The sequence below is a fragment of the Carcharodon carcharias genome, chromosome 2 (assembly GCF_017639515.1).
Source record: "Carcharodon carcharias isolate sCarCar2 chromosome 2, sCarCar2.pri, whole genome shotgun sequence".
In the NCBI taxonomy this organism is placed as follows: domain Eukaryota; kingdom Metazoa; phylum Chordata; class Chondrichthyes; order Lamniformes; family Lamnidae; genus Carcharodon; species Carcharodon carcharias.
This window is the reverse complement of record NC_054468.1, coordinates 229,908,534-229,928,234: the sequence shown is the minus strand read 5'-3', so window position 1 is coordinate 229,928,234 and position 19,701 is coordinate 229,908,534. Positions and strand designations below refer to the sequence as shown.

Here is a 19,701-nt window from a genome sequence, read left to right as displayed (position 1 = left end):
TGTGAGGGCTCCTGCTCCCATGGCTGTAGCGAGCCACTGCTGGAGATACTGGCTAAGCTCCCAGCTGCCAACACACAGGGCAACTTTAACATGTCTGACTCAGCCTGGTCTAAACTCTCTCCTGAAATGCTTGGATAAATAAAGGAGAATTGCAATGATATTGTTACCCTCTGCACCACCCCAAAAAAGATTACCAGTAACGTCAGACCCCACTCTGCCAAGGGATAGTTTGGTTGAGAGCTGGTGAGATCCAGTATTAAGGACCTATGTTCTCTGGACTTAAATGAGAGGTGGTTTCATTGCAACTTATAACATTGTTAAGTGCTTAATGGGGTACAATTTGAGAGGCTTAGTCCCCCTTGGCTGCAGCGTCTAGAACTAGGGGTATAATCTCAAGATTAGGAGTCGACCATTTACATACAAACAGATTTGTGCTCGAAAATGTTCCGTGCCCCTAGCCAAGCTGTTCTAGTACAGCTATAACACTGGCATTTACCCAGCTATGTGGAAAATTGCCCAGATAGGTCATGTACACAAAAAGCAGGACAAATCCAACCTGGCCAATTACTGCCCCATCAGTCTACCCTCCATCATCAGTAAACTAATGGAAGGGGTCATCAACAGTGTTATCAAGCGGCACTTGCTTAGCAATAACCTGCTCACTGACGCCCAGTTTGGGTTCCGCCAGGGCCACTCAGCTCCTGAACTCATTACAGCCTTGGTTCAAACATGGACAAAAGAGCTGAACTCCTGAGATGCGGTGAGAGTGACTGCCCCTGACATCAAGGCAGCATTTGACTGAGTGTGGCTTCAAGGAGCCCTAGCAAAACTGGAGTCAATGGGAATCAGGGGGAAAACTCTCTGCTGGTTGGAGTCATACCTAGCACAAAGGAAGATAGTTGTGGTCGTTGGAGGTCAATCATCTCAGCTCCACGACATCACTGCAGGAGGTCCTCAGGGTATTGTCCTCGGCCCAATCGTCTCCAGTTGCTTCATCAATTATCTTCCTTCCATCATAAGGTCAGAAGTGGGGATGTTCGCTGATGATTGCACAATGTTCAGCACCATTTGTGACTCCTCAGATACTGAAGTAGTCCATGTCCAAATGCAGCAAGACCTGGACAATATCCAGGCTTCGGCTGACAAGTGGCAAATAACATTTGCGCCACACAAGTGCCAGGCAATGACCATCTCCAACAAGAGAGAATCCAACCGTCGCCCCTTGATGTTCAATGGCATTAACATCACCGAATCCCCCACTATCAACATCCTGGGGATTACCATTGACCAGAAACTGAACTGGATTCTCCATATAAATACTGTGGCTACAAGAGCAGGTCAGAGGCTAGGAATTGTGCAACAAGTAACTCACCTCCAGACACCCCAAAGCCTGTCCACCATCTACAAGGCACAAGTGAGGAGTGTGATGGAATACTCCCCACTTGCCTGGATGAGCGCAGCTCCCACAACACTCAGGAAGCTTGACACCACCCACTTGATTAGCACCACATCCACAAGCATTCAGTCCCTCCACCACCGACGCACAGTAGCAGCAGTGTGTGCCAGTTACAGGATGCACTGCAGAATTCACCAAGGCTCCTTTGACAGCACCTTCCAAACCCACGACCACTACCACCTAGAAGGACAAAGGGCAGCAGATAGATGAGAACACCACCACCTGGAAGGCCCCCCCCCCACAAAGTCACTCATCACCCTGACTTGTAAATATATTGTTGTTCCTTCACTGTCACTGGGTCAAAATCCTGGAACTCCCCTCCTAATAGCACTGTGAGTGTACCTACACCACAGGGACTGCAGCGATTCAAGAAGGCAGCTCACCACCACCTTCTCAAGGGCAATAAATGCTGGCCCAGCCAGTGAAGCCCATATCCCGTGAATGAATAAAAAAAAATATGAATTAGGAGGAGTTGGCCATTCAGCCCCTTGAGCCTGCTCAGCCAATTGATAAGATTGTGGCCTCACCTCTACTTTCCTGTCTATCCCCTAGACCCTTTGACTCCCTTGTCAATCAAGAATCTACTTAACTCAGCCTTAAAAATGTTCAATGACCCTGCCTCCACTGCTCTCTCACAGACTAATGATCCTCAGAGTGAATGCTTCTCCTCATCTCCATCTTAAGTGGGAGATCCTTTATTTTTAAATTGTGTCCCCTAGTTCCAGTCTCTCCCACAAGGGTAAACTCTATCAAGTCCCCTCAGGATCTTATATCTTTCAATAAGATCACCTCTCGATTTTCTAAACTCCAAAGGATGCAGACCCAACCTGTCCAACTTTTCCTCTCCCAAGGAATCAGTTGATGAACCTTCTTTGAACTGCTTCTAATGCAATTATATCCTTAAGCAAGGTGACCAAAATTGTGTACAGTACTCCAGGTGTGGTCTCACCGATGGCCTGTACAACTGTATTAAAACTTCCCTGCTTTTATATTCCATTCCCCTTGCAATAAACATGTAAGACTGAGATGAGGAGGAATTTCTTCATTCAGAGGGTTGTGAACCTTTGGAATTCCAGAGAGCTGTGGATGCTCAGTCATTGAGTACATTCAAGATAGAGATTGATAGGTTTTTGGATACAATGGGAGTCAAGCGATAGGGTGGGAAGTGGTGCTGAGGTAGGTGAGCAGTGATTTTACTAAATGACTGGGCAGGCCCTGGCTCCTGCTCTTTATACTCTGGTGTGGCTGCAGATATTGGACAATCCTCATAAGGAGCAATGCTCACCAGAAAAGTGTGAGGAGCACAAAATTGTGGATCTGTCGTCACAATACTCCGGACCTCTGTGTGGACACAGCCCCGTCCAATGGTGCAGAGCTCAGAAGCAGTTAACTGCGTCTCTGCACTTAATCATGTCCTGTCACTGAACCCAAGAGTTACGAGTGCGGATTCAGAGGACTGTCCAGTGCAAAAGAAGCCCACCTGAACCATCATGCCAGCTCGCTGAATGAGCTACTTAACCAGTCAAACCTTCCTCTTCTCTTTCCCCATATCTGTGCGAATTTCCCCTTTTCAATTATATAACCGATTCGTTTTTAAAATTATTATTGAATCTGCTTCCACCAGCCTAATAGGTGCATTCCAGAGTGGAATAATTCATTAAGCAAAAAAATCATTCTCATCTCCCCCCTTCCCCCCCACCTCCTTGGCTTTTGTGCCAATAACCTTCCATCTGTGTTCTCTGGCTGTCCTGCCAGTGAAAGCAGGATTCCGACAGGTAAGGCCTCACTACAACTCTCATCCCAAATCTTGCACTTCCTTGGCTGTGGAGCGATGGGACAGTTTACGCCCGGGCAAGCCAACTAGTTGTTGCAGAAACTCAAGAGCAATTCTACGTACCAGACTCGCCCATTGCCAGCTGGCTAGTCAGGTTTTTTTTTCTGGTGTTGTTGGCGGGGTTGGGGGTGCTTTAGCAAAGAGACTTCCTCTTCCCACTGACGTTTTATAGTATGGTGATGAACACTACACATAATAATCACACACAGCATCCAACCAAGTGCTCGATTAAAACAGCACCATGCCCCTGGATTTCACTGAGTGGCTTGCTGGGTTATTCAGAGGACAGTTAAAGTCAGTCATACAGAATCATAGGAAGAGGTCATTCAGCTCGTCCTGTCTGTGCCAGCTCTCTGACAGGGCAACGTGGCAAGTCCCATTCCCCCACCTTTTCCCCGTAGACCCACTGCTGTGGGTCTGGAGTCACATATAGGCCAGACTGGGCAAAGGAAGCAGGTTCCCTTCGCTAAAGGACATTTGTGAGCCAGATGCTCATTTTTTTTTGACAAGCTGGCAGTTTCGTAGTCACTATTATAGATACAAGCTTTTTAACTTCAGGTTTTATTTAAGTTATTGAGGTTAAATTCCACAGCTGTGCTGGTGGATTTCAAATCCATTAGTCCAGGAACACCAGGCCACTGTACCCAGTTTGTACCCGAAATAACCTGGCACAAGACAAACACAGCAAGCACCCTTACCATCTCCAAGCAGGTGCTGTATACTCGACAGGTATTGCTGCTGCACTTCAGGAGGAGCTAGTGGGGCCTGTGGCACAAGCAGATACAATGTGAGTGACGCAGTAACACTGGCTGACAACAAGCTGCGGCAGAAAGAAAACATCTGCAATGTTAAAGCACCTATTACGTTTCTTACCACAATAAAAGCAACTTAAATCATGCTCCGTTCCCTTGGTGCTGACCCCCATCCCTCTCCCTGGCAACAGTTTGATATTAAGCCAGACTGTTTGCAACCTTGGTTTCACAGCTGATCCCAAGATAAGCTTCCGACCCCATACTCATGCCATCTCTAAGACCATGTATATACATCAACACCTCATATTTATGTAGCACCTTTAACATAATGAAACGTCTGAAGGCACTTCAAGGGGTCATTAAAAATCAAAATATGACACCGAGCCACGTGGGGAGATAGTAGGTCCCAGTGACCAAAGACTTGCTTAAAGGCGTCATTTTTAAGGACGTCTTTAAAGGAGGAAAGAGAGATAGAGAGGCAGAGAGGTTCAGGGAGGGAACTGCAGAGCTTAGGGTCTAGGTGGCTGATACGAATGAGGCCAGAAATAGAGGAGTGCTGATATCTCGGAGGATTGGGGAACTGGAGGAGACTACAGAGATAGGGAGCGGAGGTTATGGAGGGGTTTGAAAATAAGTGATGACAATTTTAAAATCTAAGATGCTGCTTGAGCGCAAGTCAAAGGTCAGTGAGGTCAGGGGGTGATAGGTGAACGGGACTTGGTGCGAGTTAAGACACGGGCAGCAGAGTTTTGGTTGAGCTCAGCTTTACAGAGGGTAGAGTGTTGGGGGGGGTCAGATGAAGTGTGTTTGAGTATTCAAGTCTAGAGGTAACGAATGCGCGCACGAGGGTTTCAGCAGGAAACGAGCTGAGACAGGGACAGGGACAAAGTTGGGCAATGTTGCAGAGGTGGAAACAGGCAGTCTTAGAGATGGGACGAATATGAAGTTGGAAGTTTCCCTTGGGGAGAAATGTGACACCAAGGTTGCAAACAGACTGGTTTCATCTCAGGCTGTTGCCAAGGGAAGGGGTGGAGTCGGTGGTTAGGGAACAGAGTTTGGAGTGGGGGCTAAAAGCAATGGCTTCCCAATATTTAACTGGAGGAAGTTTCTGCTCATCTAGTACTGCCTGTGGGATAAGCAGTCTGATAATTTAATCCACGAGAAAGATCCCCTGGAGGAGGTAACTCTTCAACAAGCCCTGTCAGGAGTGTCAATGATTGATAATTTCATGAACCCAGTACCCAGAAAATCACTCGTTCGTCAGGCATTGCAGGATGTGAGGGGGAGAAGACATTACATCCGCTGCAGTATTTAATCCTGCCATGAGGTGGCACTGGACGCCAAGGTACATATATATCTGTGAGCATTGAGTGGACTCAAAAAACAAAATAGCTGGATGGCAATAATCCCAATATGTTTCAAATAAAATGAAATCAGCCTGGAAGTGCACTGGCTGCTGTTGTTTATGAATGAGGCAGATGTTTGCCTACAGCATGATCCCAGAAACAAGAATGTGACAAGTGGCCGTTTGTGAGACTGCTGGTTGATGGAGGAGTGTTGGCTAGGTCACTTCGGGAACCTGCCCCCCATCCCCCCCCCAACAGACGCTGCCTGACCAGCTGAGGATTTCCAGCACTTCATTCCAGGTTTCCAGCATCTGCAGTATTATGCTTGTGAAGCAGATTCTGACCTTGGTCGGGAGAACGATGCAGCACTTTCTTTGCAGGCTAGATTATGTGCTCATGTTCTAGGAATGGGTCGTGAACCCCCAACTTTCTGGCCCAAAGGTGAGGGGGCTACAGAAACTGATACAGGGATGACTGCCACCCAGTTATTTTGCGTGGTGAGTCCATTCAATGCTCACAGATACGGGCCTTGGGCTCCAGTGCCACCTCATGGCAAAATTAAGTACTGCAGCGGCTATATTGTCTTCTCCCCTTACATACGCATTAACAAGTGATTTTTTGGATATTAGGTCTGTGAAATTATCAATCAGCCATTAACACACCTGACAGAAGAGTAGAAGAATTATTTTCTGCATGGTTCCTTTCTAGTGAATTAAACACAAGGTGAAAATGCTGAACACTGAATAGGTACTGGAACCCACCAGTATCCAAACATGCTGCTTAATAAAATAAAATGCCGGAAATATACATCAGGCCTGTCAACATCAGTATAGAGAAAAGATAGATTAATGTTTGGGCTCAGATTTTTCAACAAGGCATTCTGGCAAAGAGTCACTACCCAAAACGTTTCTTAAAATTCTCATACTTGTTTTCAAATCCTTCCACAGCCTTAGACCATAAGACCATAAGACACAGGAGCAGAAATTAGGCTGCTCTGCCATTCAATCACGGCTGATAAGTTTCTCAGCCCCATTCTCCTCCTTTCTCCACGTAACCTTTGATCCCCTTACCAATCAAGAACGACTTGTCCCTCTCTATCACTGCGTTGGTGAGTTGCAATTTACTCAGGGAGTCTGAGCTGCTGTGGCAACATGCACTTTTACATACGTGTTATATTCTGGAGTTCTGGATAGGGATGGTAGAGACTCCAACTTTCTTTCCATCACATGGCTGACCAGGAATATCTCCCGCTCTTACTGTCTGCCATTGGCGTGTGCTGGAAGGATTTGCAGGTTGATACCCAACCCTGTGTGGCCACGTTATGAATGCACCTTCCTTGGCCATCAAGTCCTGGGGTGGGACTCAAACCCGGAGGCAGGGAGGCTACTCACTGCATCACAAGGACCTCGCATCCCTACCCGCTGTCATCTCCTCCAATCCTAGAGATCCTGCAATTCTGGCTCTTGCATATCCCTGATTTTAGTTACCTCACTGTTAATAATTGTGCCTTCAGTTGTCTAGGCCATTGTGATGACATGTGTGCATCTTTATATTTCTGTGTTTATGTACATATTCTGTGTAGGTAAGGGTAAAGCTGCGTCCGTGTGCATCCAGGGTTAACCAAAGGAGAAGTTGCTGAAGTCAGATCGTCTGTGAACTCTAAGGGGTGAAAGACTAAAGGTGCTTTCTTCTTGCATTTTGTAATGAAGCCTTCTGATGGGTGTTAACTTACAGGGAAAAAGAGTAGATCTGAATTCTGCTGCTCTTCAAAGGAGTCTCAAAGAACAGTTTCATTTTACAGGAGATCCGTGTACAAACAGGGACAGGTGTTTTAAATTTTATTGACCCAAAATGGTGTAATAATAGGAACATGAAAGGTTTTAATATTTGGGAATAAAGGGATATTTGAAGACAATGGAGAACTAAGATGAAAGGGTTGAAAAGGGTGTTTATGAAAATGGGTTTTCAGCTGTAGTGAGTTGCCGTGGGTGGGGTGGGTGGGGAGTCCTGCTGAAAGCCAACTCCTGCATGTTCAGAGTGTGCTGGAAAAGCTGTGAAAGTCTTTCAGTTGGAATAAAGCAACTCAGTTTTGGGCCAGGAGGCTATTTGTCCTGTGAAGGTTTTTTTTTTGAAGCCCCCTTTGGAAAAACCACATCCGCGTGGAGTTGCTCTAGGAAGTCATGGATTGCACCTTCGTTTAAAGTGAAAGCAATTTCTCGGTTTGGGTAACATTTCCTGGATTTTAAGGTTAAGAATCCATAAGGGCCGTTGCCAAAATGATAGTTGTGTCCCTTTGATAAAGCGTTTTGGGGGTTATTTTTCTAAGATTTTTCTAAGCGTGTATCTTTTATCTCGTGTGTGTTTAAGTTTTATCTTTTCTTTCTTCTAATAAACATTTTAATTCTCCAAAATTTTAAAAGATAGCACTGAAGTCCTGCTCTTTTGCATTCAGTAGCTTTCCCTCCTCGTTTCTACAACACAAAAAAAAATTATGACCAGACAAGGCGGAGTTTAAACTGAGATCATTGTTCAGCATTAACATCAACTGCAATCGTAATAGCCATGAACTCCGGAATTCCCTCCCTAAACCTCTCTTCTTCTCTTTCCTCCCTTAAGATCCTCCTTAACCCTATCTCTCTGGGCCTTATCTGATCTGATCTCCTTGTTTGGCTTGGTATCAAATTTTGTTTAATAACAGTCCAGTGAAGCGCATTGGGGCATTTTACTATGTTAAACGGAAGTCACTGTTGACATACATTCTCTCTTCAAGGTTGCCTGATGGGATTTGCTGTACATTTCTAGCATTTTCTGCTGTTCTCTTTTGATTTTCAGGCGTTTGTAGATTGTTTTCCTTTTAACTCTCTTGTTCAATACATTGCCAGGGTGAACTTACAGTGCCATTCTTGCCAACTGCTGCATTATCCAGGTAGATATACCCTCCGATGATATTTAATTGGACCCGTAAGAGGACCACCAGCATGCAGGTGCTATACACAGCCACGATGCTCCGGCTAAAACCTTGGGGAGTGGAGGGCAGAGCAGGGCGCGGAGTGGGGGTGGGGTAGGGGGGGAGTGGGGGTGGAGTGGGGGTGGGGTGGGGGGGGGGGTGGTGGGGGAGTGGGGGAAGGAAGAAAAGAAGAATAAGAGTTTGAGCAGAGTACATCTTTCCTGTGACAAAGATCGACAGTTTGTGGAAAACTAGGGAACCATATCCAATTATGCCAAAGTGCGACAGATATCAGAGTGCTGCTTTAACAAAGGCTCTCAGTGAGCTGTGTAAATAGAAGCATTGCTTGGGGCATATAATACTGCAACATTTCAGTTTTCTTTACAGGTCTGACTGCTGTTCCATCAATGTTTTCTCCAAGCCCCAAAAACACCCAAGAACCCCGTCCCCAAATCTTGGGCGGACTTTCATCAGCAAAGATCAACTTTAACTTAAAAGTAGCCGTTCCACCACTGATATTCCTCAGGATAATGTTTGCTGCATCCCCCCCCACCCCCTCACAACGTGGAGAGTTCCAATCTTTAAGGCAATCTGTACCAGTGGAACATATTAATGTTCATCATTGCCCATCCTTATAGCTGAACACAGCCTGATTATGCTCAGGTTTCAGCACAACTCCAGCAATTCAGGTTCATCACCCTCCAAACAGCATCCCCAATTCACTCTCAAGCTCTGGATAGATCAAATAGAATAGAAATCCGGCTTACTTATAATCCTGAGGTCCTCCCAGATCTCCAACTTGTTGGCAGGTCTGGGAAAAAAAAAGAGATAGAAACAAAACATTACAATTCATCGAAGACACGTTCAATCTTTATACTGGAGGTGCTTTGATTACCCACCATAACTGAAAGGACCCCCTAGCGGATAATGGAAATCGGATCTGGAAAGAATGGCTTGCATTTGTACAGTGCCCTCACGACCGATTCACTGCCGATTAAATAACTTTGAAGTGTAGTCACAATGCACTGCAGGAAATGCAGGATATAGAATTTTCAGGTAGGACAGAGAGGGAGATGAAAAAAGGTGGGGGTGTAGCATTATTGGTTAAAGAATCAATTACAGCTGTGAGAAGGGGTGATATACTAAATGAAGCATCAAATGAGGCCATATGGGTTGAAGTCAGAAATAAAAAAGGGGCAGCCACACTGCTAGGAGTGTACTATAGACCCCCAAATAGTGAAAGGGAGTTAGAAGAGCAAATATGTAGGCAGTTTCTGAGTGCAAAAACCATCGGGCAGTAATAGTTGGAGAATTCAACTACCACAATATCAATTGGGATTTGAAGAGTGTTGAAGGGCACAAAATTCTTGAACTGCAATCAAGAGAACTTTTTCAGCCAGCATGTAACAGGCTCAACGAGAGGCAGTGCAAAAGACCCGTTTCCCCTAGCTGAGGGGTCAATTACCAGGGGGCAGAGATTTAAGGTGACTGATAGAAGGATTAGAGGGAACGTCAGGAAAATGTTTTCATCCAGAGGGTGGTGACCTTGCATCAAATGCCCTTTGTGGAAGAGAGTTCCAAACTTCTCTCGCCCTTTATGTGGAAAAGCACTTTCTAATTTCACTCCTAATTTTTCACTCTAATTTTTAGACTCTGCCCCCGAGTCCCAGACTATCCAACCAGTGGAAATAGTTTCTCTCTATATATCCTATCTGTTCTCCTTAATAACTTGAAAATTTCAACAAATCACCCCGTAACCTTCTCTGTTAAGGGGGAATACAGCTCTGGTTTGCATAATCTCTCTCGTAATTAATCCTTGGAGTCCAGGTACCATTCTGATAAATCTATACTGCACACCCTCCAAAGCCAATATATCCTTCCTAAGGTGCAGTGCCCAGAACTGTATACCAGGAGGGGTACTTTGCAGAACAGGAACAGGTCATTTGGCCAAAGTGGTCTATCCTAGTGTTTATACTTTACTCAAGCCTCCTGTCACCCTGTCCAGCCAGCCCTCAATTCCCTTCTGTCTAAGATGTACAGATTTAGATTTTTCTAATCTTTATTTGTAGCATTCTCCTTTGCCTTTAGGATCAGTCTGGCTGCTCTTCTCTGCACCATCTCCAATGCTTGCAAATTTGTCTGTCACGTGGAAATCTGTTGTGGACTATCTCAAGTATCTTCTGACCAGTGTACTATGCTGGCTCAAGAATGCCCCTTGTGCACAAGCATTGCCATTAGTGTTAAAGCAGCACTGATTACTCACAGGAAAGTCTTCGCTCCAGCCCATGCATTACCTGTTTCTTAGCATGCCAGTGAGACTCTCTGAATTCAGCTGCTGCATGATTGCTTCCCTCAAGGTCGGCAGCATAGACAGCACTGGGAATACAAAGATAGACAAACATGAGGAGCTGACTGGAGGCTTTCCCACTCAGTCGGGACTTCTCGTTGCATGGGAATTGGTTCACTCCAAAGCCACGAAGGGTGGGCAAAGACCACAAATTATCACAGAACGTTTACTCAGAGAATAATGAAGTTCAATAGCTCCGATGACGAGACAAATTGTACATGTTCGACAAGGCAAATGGTCACGTCTCCATTCTGGTGTTTCTTTTTGGTTTTAAGCCTCTGCCACTTCATCGAGCCACCCTGAAGGCACCGACGGTGTGTGAGGTAGGGAGATCAAGAAGTGAGCAAAGGAGGGGAGAAAGAAGGTATTAAAGAACTTGCCATGTAAAAAAAAAATTATCTGGCATGAAACATGAGATATCATGAACTAAGCTAAAGTTTTCATTGTATAAGTGGCAGAGATGTTTACATTATTTTATATTTACACCAGTTTATGAGTCACAGGGACTGCAGTGGTTCAAGAAGGTCCACCCTCATCTTCGTAAGTGCAATAAATGCCAACCTTATCAGCGATGCCCACATCCTAAAAATGAATTAAAAACCAATTCTCCTCTCCTCTGGAGGCTACTGAGCCCTTTGCCAGGTGCCAGGAGTCTCCGGGCAGCTGACCAGAGCAGGTTTGACCACACGCAGTTGGGGGAGGGGTTGGTCATAGCCAAACCCAATTCCATCCAAATTCCAGGAGGGGTTGGTCATAACCAAACCCAATTCCATCCAAATTCCACAACTGCACTTCCCAGCTGGGCCCAATGGATTGTCATCAAAAGCTTAAAAAAGGAATTGGTTAACTATTTGAGGGATATGGAGAAACTGCGGTGCAAGTGGGACTAACTGGATTGTTAATTGCTGAAAAGAGAGCTCCAGGGGCCTGGGTTGGATCCTGACCTTGGATGTCTTTCTGTGTGGAGTTTGCATGTTCTCCCCATGTCTGTGTGGGTCTCTGCCGGGTGGCTCCGGTTTCCTCCCACCATTCAAAGGTTTAGGTGGATTGGCTACGGTAAGTTGTCCCCCAGTGGGTGTGCGTGTGAGTATGTGCCCTGTGATGGACTGGTGCCTGTTCTGGGTGTACCCCGTCTAGCATCCGTTGCCTATTGGGATAGGCTCCAACTCCCCGTGACCCTGAATTGGATGAAGCAGTTCTGGGAAAGGAAGTGAGTGAGACAGACATGTTGCTGAAGCTTTTACTCTTGCACTCATCAGGACAAAGGCAAGAATACCAAATTTCAGATGGTCACAACAATTTTTACAAGAGAAAAGGATGCTGATTGGTTGGCAAGTCGACTCTGGTTGGCAGAGACATTGCCATTACTTGGGAGCTTGGGAAGCTTATAGTTCCCCATTGCCTTCACCTTGGTAGTGCCTTGGCCAGTCAGAGTCCACTTGCCAAGCATTCGGCATCTTTTACTCCTCTAGTATAAGTTGTTGTGATTGTCTGAAACTTGGCATTCTTGCATTTGTCCTGATGAGTGCAAGACAAAAAGCTTCAATAACATGTCTCTCTTTACAGCAATACTCAAGTTCCCTACCACCAAGCCACTATTTGTATAACTGGATTGTTCTTCGAAAGAACTGACACAGACTTGATGGGGCAAATGGCGTTCTTCTTTGCTACACCATTCTGTTACAATGGTTCTGGGAGTGTGAACCCTGGGTGACTTTGTTCTCATTGGTCCATGAACACTACAAATCTCCACAAACCAGAAACAAGTTTATTCAGCAAAGCACAGAGATCAATCTTCAGATCTTTTTGATCTGCATTATTCAGCTACTCAGCGGATAAACTCACTGAGCCGTTGTGAAGAATATATAATTCTGTGTTGACTGGCTTTCTCACCGTGTGGAAACAATTTTACTTCTGTTGGTCATCTAGCAGTTAACAAAAATTTACTCAATATGTAAAAAATATATTTTTTCTTTATCCGTCCATGGGATATGGGTGTCACTGGCAAGGCCAGCATTTGTTGCCCATACCTAATAGCTCCAGAACTGAGGGGCATACTGGGCTATTTCGGAGGACAGTTAGGAGTCAGCCACATTGCTGTGGGTCTGGAGTCACATGTAGGCCAGGCCGAGTAAGGATGGCTTAAAAGAGGTTAGTAAGCCAGATGGGTTTTTTCGACAATTGATGATAGTTGTCATGGGGGTCACCATTACTGAGGTTAGCCTTATATTCTAGATTTATTAATTGAATTTAAATTCCACTAGCTGCCGTGGTGGGATTTCAACCCGTGACACCAGAGTATTAGCCTGGGCCTCTGGGTTACTGGTCCAGCGACATTACCACTATGTCAGTTCATTCCCACTTATATAATTTTTATATTAGAACACACCTTGTACCTGATGCTGTCATAGTCCAGACTTTACGTTCTGTTTCTAATGTAAAATCATCTTTAAATGTTGCTGTGACTGACCTGCAGCCTGAAGTTAACAAGCACATTTTGATCAGGTTCCCTTATCAAACAACATTTAAAGCTTAAATAAAAACAGAAAGTGCCAGAAAAACTCAGCAGGTATGGCATCACCTGTGGAGAGAGAAACAGAGTTAATGTTTTGAGTCAAATATGACTCTTCTTAGGAACATTTAAAGCTTATTTAATTAACAAAGTTATTAGCATTAAAGGGGCACAAATCCACCTTAGCAGAATAGTAAATAGTGTATTTGCTGTCATAATACTTCTGTCTTATGAGGGGCTTGTCTTATGAAGAAAGGTTGGGCAGGTTTGGTCTCTACTCACTGGAGTTTAGAAGAATGAGATGTGATCTTATTGAAACATAGAAGATTCTGAGGGGGGCTTGACAGCGTAGATACTGAAAGGATGTTTCCTCTCAAGGGGGAATCTAGAACAGGGGGCACAGTTTAAAAATAAGATGTCTTCCACTTAAGATGGAGATAAGGAGGAATTTCTTCTCTCGGAGGGTCATTAGTGTTTGAAATTCTCTTCCACAAAGAGCAGTGGAGGCTGGGTCATTGAATATATTGATGGCTGAGTTAGATGGATTTTTGATTGACTAGTGAGTCAAAGATTATGGGGGAACAGGCAGGAAATTGGAGCTAAAACCACAATCGGATCAACCATGATCTTGTTGAATGGCACAGCAGGCTCGATGCACTGAATGGCTAACTCCTATTTCTTGTGATCTTCTGAACTGATAAAACAGTGCATCGTCTGGCTAAAATACATACACATCTGTCACTGGGACAAGGTTCTGGATAACCCTGTAAACCACAACCCTACCGGCTAAGACAAACCTAGCCGGACAGTGTTAAGCTGCCTGGCTTTAGACAGTGAAACCCTCATGTAACTTGCCAGTCCCTAATACTTGGCCTGGGAACATATGATTGTCTAGACAAAGACCAAAGTCCAACATGTTCACCTCCTACCATTTTGGTTGCTGCAGATACAATGATAATGCAGATGTTGCCAAGGTGCACCTAAGCTTCCTGTGCTTATGTAAGGGGAGACTGTGTGTACACTACTTATTGGGGGGGCAATTATTTTTAAATAGAAGGCTCTTTACTCTGCACCTAACCTGACTTTTGTCTAATGTGGGAGCACTTGAAGCCAATATCAGGTTCCTGGAATGGAAAAGTGCTTTATTTCCCTACATGAACCTCCAACATGGAGGTTACCTGAATGCAAATTTTAGTGGTTTGATGCCCCTAAAGGAACCTATGCCCCTGTAATGTCACCCCTCGAGGAGGCTGCGTGATTTTCAGGAGTAGTTACTTTAGACTACTCTGGAGTGCAGAGTCATCACATTTTCCTTCAGGCAGAAAGAAAGATTTTCTAATGGTGACAGAGGTGCTTTTACCCGTCATGTTACAGGTCCGCTGGTTACTCTCAAAATGGTACTGCCGTCGCGCTTGTGCAATGTACTCAGCCGCTTCTCGCTCCTGTAGATCCCGGATCTTCTTTTGAGCATATTTCCCCAGCAAGTACACACCTAGGAGTGAACCAAATCAATGCAAACCTTGTTATACCACCTCATTCCAAAAAGAAAACAGGTTGTCGCTTAATTAAAATCTACTTTACAATAGCAACTGCACTTTAAAAGTATTTCACTGGCTGTAAAGCACCTTGAGATGTCCTGTTTTGATCCACTGACCACTAAAAATCCACAGACTAGAAGGCAGCACCGTATAGCACTTAGCCGCGAAACAATAGATTCCCAAGCCAATTGCAGATTTATAAAGTTCCTTGGAATGTTTCACAGCATTAAAGATACCAGAAGAATACAAATTGATTTTGTTGCAGAGTCATTCTTCTTCTATTCTGTGTTAAAAGAGGAATATTGCCCCTTGACCACTTAGTATTCGTCACCCTTTTGCTTCTGTCAGTCTCATAGCAGAGGTACTTCTCTAGCCTGACTACCATTTCCAATGCAGCACCTCAGAATCACAGAATTGTTAGAACGCAGGAGGAGGCCATTCAGCCCATGGTGTCTGCACTGGCTCCCCGAATGAGCATCTCACCTAGTGCCATTCTCCTCTCTGTAACCCTGCACATTGCTTTTTTTTTCAAATAATCGTCTAATTCCCTCAAGTGCTTCAATTGAACCTGCCTCTGCCACACTCACAGACAGTGCATTCCAGACCCCAGCCACTCACTGTGTGAAGAAGATTTTTCTCATATTGCTTTTGCCTGATCCAAAATATCAGCCTATCTTTTCATTTCCCGTGCTGCTTAACCTGATAGGATAATTTAGAAATAGTAGCTGGAGGTTCCTTATGTGTAGAGAGAGCCTCAGAATTATATCTCATCCAATAGATGACATCTTTGATGAAGCAGCACTCCCTCAGTCCTTATAAAACAACAATTTGTAGGTCCAGGGCTGACAGGGTCCATAGCAGGAGGGGTCAGTCTGGCTGCCTGCCTCTGTTCCCTGTCTTGGTCTCAATCTTGTCCCAAGCCACCCATGGAAAGGGGCTATGTGGTGTCTCAGTGATAGTTGAGCACTGCGAGTCTTTTTTTAAACATGAATAATAAAATCCCGATTGAAGTTGGGACAGTGTCCTCTCATTTCTGGTAACACTCGATTGCTCATTTTGGCAGCTTTTGAGAGGTTGAAAAAAGGGGGGAAATCATTCAAAATAATGAAAGGTACTTTACAGCCTTCCGGACTTAACATTGAGTTCAACAACTTCAAATCATGTACTCTCTCCTCCATCCTCACCCCTCTTTGATCCCTTTTTTTCTAATAATTATTATATTTATATATATATATATTTATTTTCCCACCTATTTCTATTATTATTATTATTTTAAAAATTTATTTCCATCCATTGTTTTATCTCCACCTTTTAGCCTATTCCGATCCCTTTCCCCTACCCCATCCCCACTGGGGCCTCTGTCACTTGCTCATCCTGCTTTCTACCCTTAATGTCATCATTAGCACCTCCTTTAGCCAGTATCACCACCATCAACACCCCTTTGACCTTCTGTTTATGACATCTTTGGCAATCTCTCCTTTGCCTCCACCTATCACTGGCCCTCTATCCAGCTTCACCTGTCCCACCTCCCTTAAACAGCTTTTATTTCACCACATTTCTATTTCTCTTTAATTCTAATGAAGAGTCATACAGACTCGAAACGTTAACTCTGTCTTTCTCTCCACAGATGCTGTCAGACCTGCTGAGTTTTTCCAGAAATTTTTGTTTTTGTTTCAGATTTCCAGCAATTTTTGTTTTTGTTTCAGATTTCCAGCATCTGCGGTATTTTTGTTTTTATTTAAAATAATTAAAGGTTTTGGTAGAGCAAGGAGGGAGAAACTAATTTCTGTTGCAAGTGGGCCATCATAGATTTTATGCTGTTGGCAAAAGAACTAGAGAAGAAATGAGAAATTTCTTCACACCGGTTGGTAAAGTCTGGAACCCACTATATTAGGGTGGTGGAGGCAGGTTCCACTGGACCTTTCAAAAGGCACTTGGACATGTACTTGAAGGGGACTAATTTGCAGGGTTAGACTGGGTTATGAGACTAAACATCTCTCTTAAAAAAACAGTGCAAGCACAATGGGCGAATTGGTCTTCTACGTTCTAAGATGCTATCAGTCTGGGGAGTGGGCTTGAAGTAAGATCTTACGAATCTAGAAGTTTCCGGAGCGCTACTGTGGCTCAGGGGGTAGCTCTCTCGCCTCTGAGTTCGAAGGTTGTACATTCAAGTCCCACTTCAGGAGCTGGGCCCAAAATCCAGGCCGGCACTGCAGTGCAGCACTGAGAGAGCGCTAAAGTGTCCCAGGTGCCGTCCACTCAGATGAGACGTTAAAGCAAGATGGACGCAAAAGATCCTGCGATACCATTTCGAAGAAGAGCAGGGGAGCCCCCCACCCCCCCCCCCCCCGATCTCCCGGGCTGACAGGTATTCCTCAGTCAACGCCACGAAAAGAGAGTGGCCTGCGTCGTTAACACGCTGTGCGGTGGGAGCTTGCTGTGTGCAAATTGGCTGCTGCGCGTTGCCCTACATTACCACAGTGACTGACACTTCGAATGGAAAGTACCTCATTGGCTGTAAAGAGCTTGGGGCTGTTCCTGAGGATGGGGAAGGTGATATATAAAGGCACTGTCAATGAAAGCCCTGGAGTCCACCCAGACCAAGACCCACAACAACGACCACAACCACCACATGCACAAAATCACAACAAATCATATAAATTAAAGAAATAAAGGTTTCTGGCTCCTGTTTCCCAGAAGTATGTTTAAAAAAGAAATTTGGATTATCATGATTTAATTATTTATTTATTTTTTTTACCTCCCAGGAAAGCTCCAGTGAAGAGGAATTTCCTCTTGTGCCTTTTGATGAAGCTCCAGAGGGACCGCAGCATTTCGGCTGCTGCACCCCGCCCCCCGCACCCCCCCACCCCCGGCCCGCCTGAGTGTCTGTGTGAGGTGGGGAAGAGAAGCAGGAGGGCCTGAGCCGAGGCCTCGAGGACCGGCCGTGCCCGGTGTGGAGGCCGGGAGAGGAGGAGGAGGAGGAGGAGGAGGAGGAGGGGGGGGAGCCGAGCCGAGCCGAGCCGAGCCGAGCCGCGTTGCGCTGCGCTGCGCTGCACGGTAACCGAAGCCTGAGCGACCAGGCCCCCAACACCAGGTCGAGGTCCAATCCGGATCCGGGACTCAGGCTCCAGTGGGGAGAGGAGGCGGGGTGGGGTGGCGGTGGCTCGGTTCAATCCGGCAAGGCATCCGGCCCTCCGGGTTTCCCCGCCGACCGGCCCTCTCCCGCCCCTGGAGGATCCGGATCGGGTAGTTATCAGCCAGCGACGCCCCTTTTCCGATACTCAGCTCCGGGGGGTGGCGGGGCGGGGGCGGGGGGGGGGGGGGGGGTTTGTATCTGACGCCGCCATCAGAAGCCGGCATTGGGCAGTTCGGAACGGAATTTGCCTTCCCGGCCCGGACTCATCGCTTCAATCGGGCCGATCCGGCCCCCGGGTTTTGTGGCCTCCCGGTGTCCCGCTGTCTCCCCTCCCCCGGCCCCCAGCAACCGGACCCGGCGCCGCACGTTCCCCCCGGTCCAAACCCTCCCACTAAAAAAAAAAAGAAGTCACTCTCCCTCATTATCAACTCGGTGTCAACATTTGGAAGGGAGACCATTCCCGCGTTTGAAAATCGATGAGAATTTTTTTTTTTTTCCTCTCTCCGAGTGCGAAGTGATTTATTTCCCAAACAGGAAGTTCCGTCCCGGAAACGGGTCCGGGTGGTTTATCATCGCCGCCCGCCCACCACCTCCCTACCCTCCCCCCCTCCCCACTGCGCGCGGGGCCGCTCGGATATCAGCGGGAGGAGCATCCTGAATGGAGCCGGAGCCGGGGACGGGGACGGGGACAGCAGCAGCAGCAGCAGCAGCATTCCGGCCGCCAGAGCGACAGGAACAAGAGCGGTGGATGCAGAGAGCGCTGGGCACGGTGAGGATCCGGAGGGGGAATGTGGAGGGGGGGATAGAAGATATTGGGGGGGGAGGGGGGGATAGAAGATATGGGGGGGGGGAGGGGGGGATAGAAGATATGGGGGGGGGAGGGGGGGATAGAAGATATGGGGGGGGGGAGGGGGGATAGAAGATATGGGGGGGGAGGGGGGGATAGAAGATATGGGGGGGGGAGGGGGGGGATAGAAGATATGGGGGGGGGAGGGGGGGATAGAAGATATGGGGGGAGGGGGGGATAGAAGATATGGGGGGGGGAGGGGGGGATAGAAGATATGGGGGGGGGAGGGGGGGATAGAAGATATGGGGGGGGGAGGGGGGGATAGAAGATATGGGGGGGGGAGGGGGGGATAGAAGATATGGGGGGGGGGAGGGGGGGATAGAAGATATGGGGGGGGGGATAGAAGATATGGGGGGGGATAGAAGATATGGGGGGGGGATAGAAGATATGGGGGGGGAGGGGGGGATAGAAGATATGGGGGGGGAGGGGGGGATAGAAGATATGGGGGGGGAGGGGGGATAGAAGATATGGGGGGGAGGGGGGGATAGAAGATATGGGGGGGGATAGAAGATATGGGGGGGGGAGGGGGGGATAGAAGATATGGGGGGGGGAGGGGGGGATAGAAGATATGGGGGGGGAGGGGGGGATAGAAGATATGGGGGGAGGGGGGGGATAGAAGATATGGGGGGGGGATAGAAGATATGGGGGGGGAGGGGGGGATAGAAGATATGGGGGGGAGGGGGGGATAGAAGATATGGGGGGGAGGGGGGGATAGAAGATATGGGGGGGAGGGGGGGGATAGAAGATATGGGGGGGGGATAGAAGATATGGGGGGGGGAGGGGGGGATAGAAGATATGGGGGGGGGAGGGGGGGGATAGAAGATATGGGGGGGGGAGGGGGGGGATAGAAGATATGGGGGGGGGAGGGGGGGGATAGAAGATTTGGGGGGGGGAGGGGGGGGATAGAAGATTTGGGGGGGGGGAGGGGGGGATAGAAGATTTGGGGGGGGGGAGGGGGGGATAGAAGATTTGGGGGGGGGGAGGGG

At 46.9% G+C, this 19,701-nt stretch overlaps 2 protein-coding genes across 4 annotated transcripts in view; one reads left to right on the top strand and one right to left on the bottom strand.

The window, feature by feature from the left end:
• pex3 (peroxisomal biogenesis factor 3) overlaps positions 1 to 18,021 on the bottom strand; it is a 29,609-nt gene extending 11,588 nt beyond the window's left edge. Inside the window, exons 1-6 of the mRNA XM_041207490.1 lie at positions 17,491 to 18,021; positions 14,555 to 14,686; positions 10,630 to 10,711; positions 9,103 to 9,146; positions 8,282 to 8,406; positions 3,989 to 4,055 (exon numbers count right to left, since the gene is read on the bottom strand). Of these exons, the coding sequence (XP_041063424.1) occupies positions 3,989 to 4,055; positions 8,282 to 8,406; positions 9,103 to 9,146; positions 10,630 to 10,711; positions 14,555 to 14,686; positions 17,491 to 17,563 (523 nt within the window). The 5' untranslated portion in view covers positions 17,564 to 18,021. The remainder of the gene's footprint in view (positions 1 to 3,988; positions 4,056 to 8,281; positions 8,407 to 9,102; positions 9,147 to 10,629; positions 10,712 to 14,554; positions 14,687 to 17,490) is intronic.
• A 466-nt stretch (positions 18,022 to 18,487) lies between these two features.
• The window catches only part of adat2 (adenosine deaminase tRNA specific 2), a 37,432-nt gene continuing 36,218 nt past the window's right edge, over positions 18,488 to 19,701 (top strand). For all 3 annotated transcript variants that reach the window (XR_005946585.1, XM_041216900.1, XM_041216886.1), the window contains exon 1: positions 18,488 to 18,637. Coding sequence is in view for 2 of the 3 variants with exons in the window: in XM_041216900.1 (XP_041072834.1) it covers positions 18,527 to 18,637 (111 nt within the window). In the remaining variant the exon portion in view is untranslated. The remainder of the gene's footprint in view (positions 18,638 to 19,701) is intronic.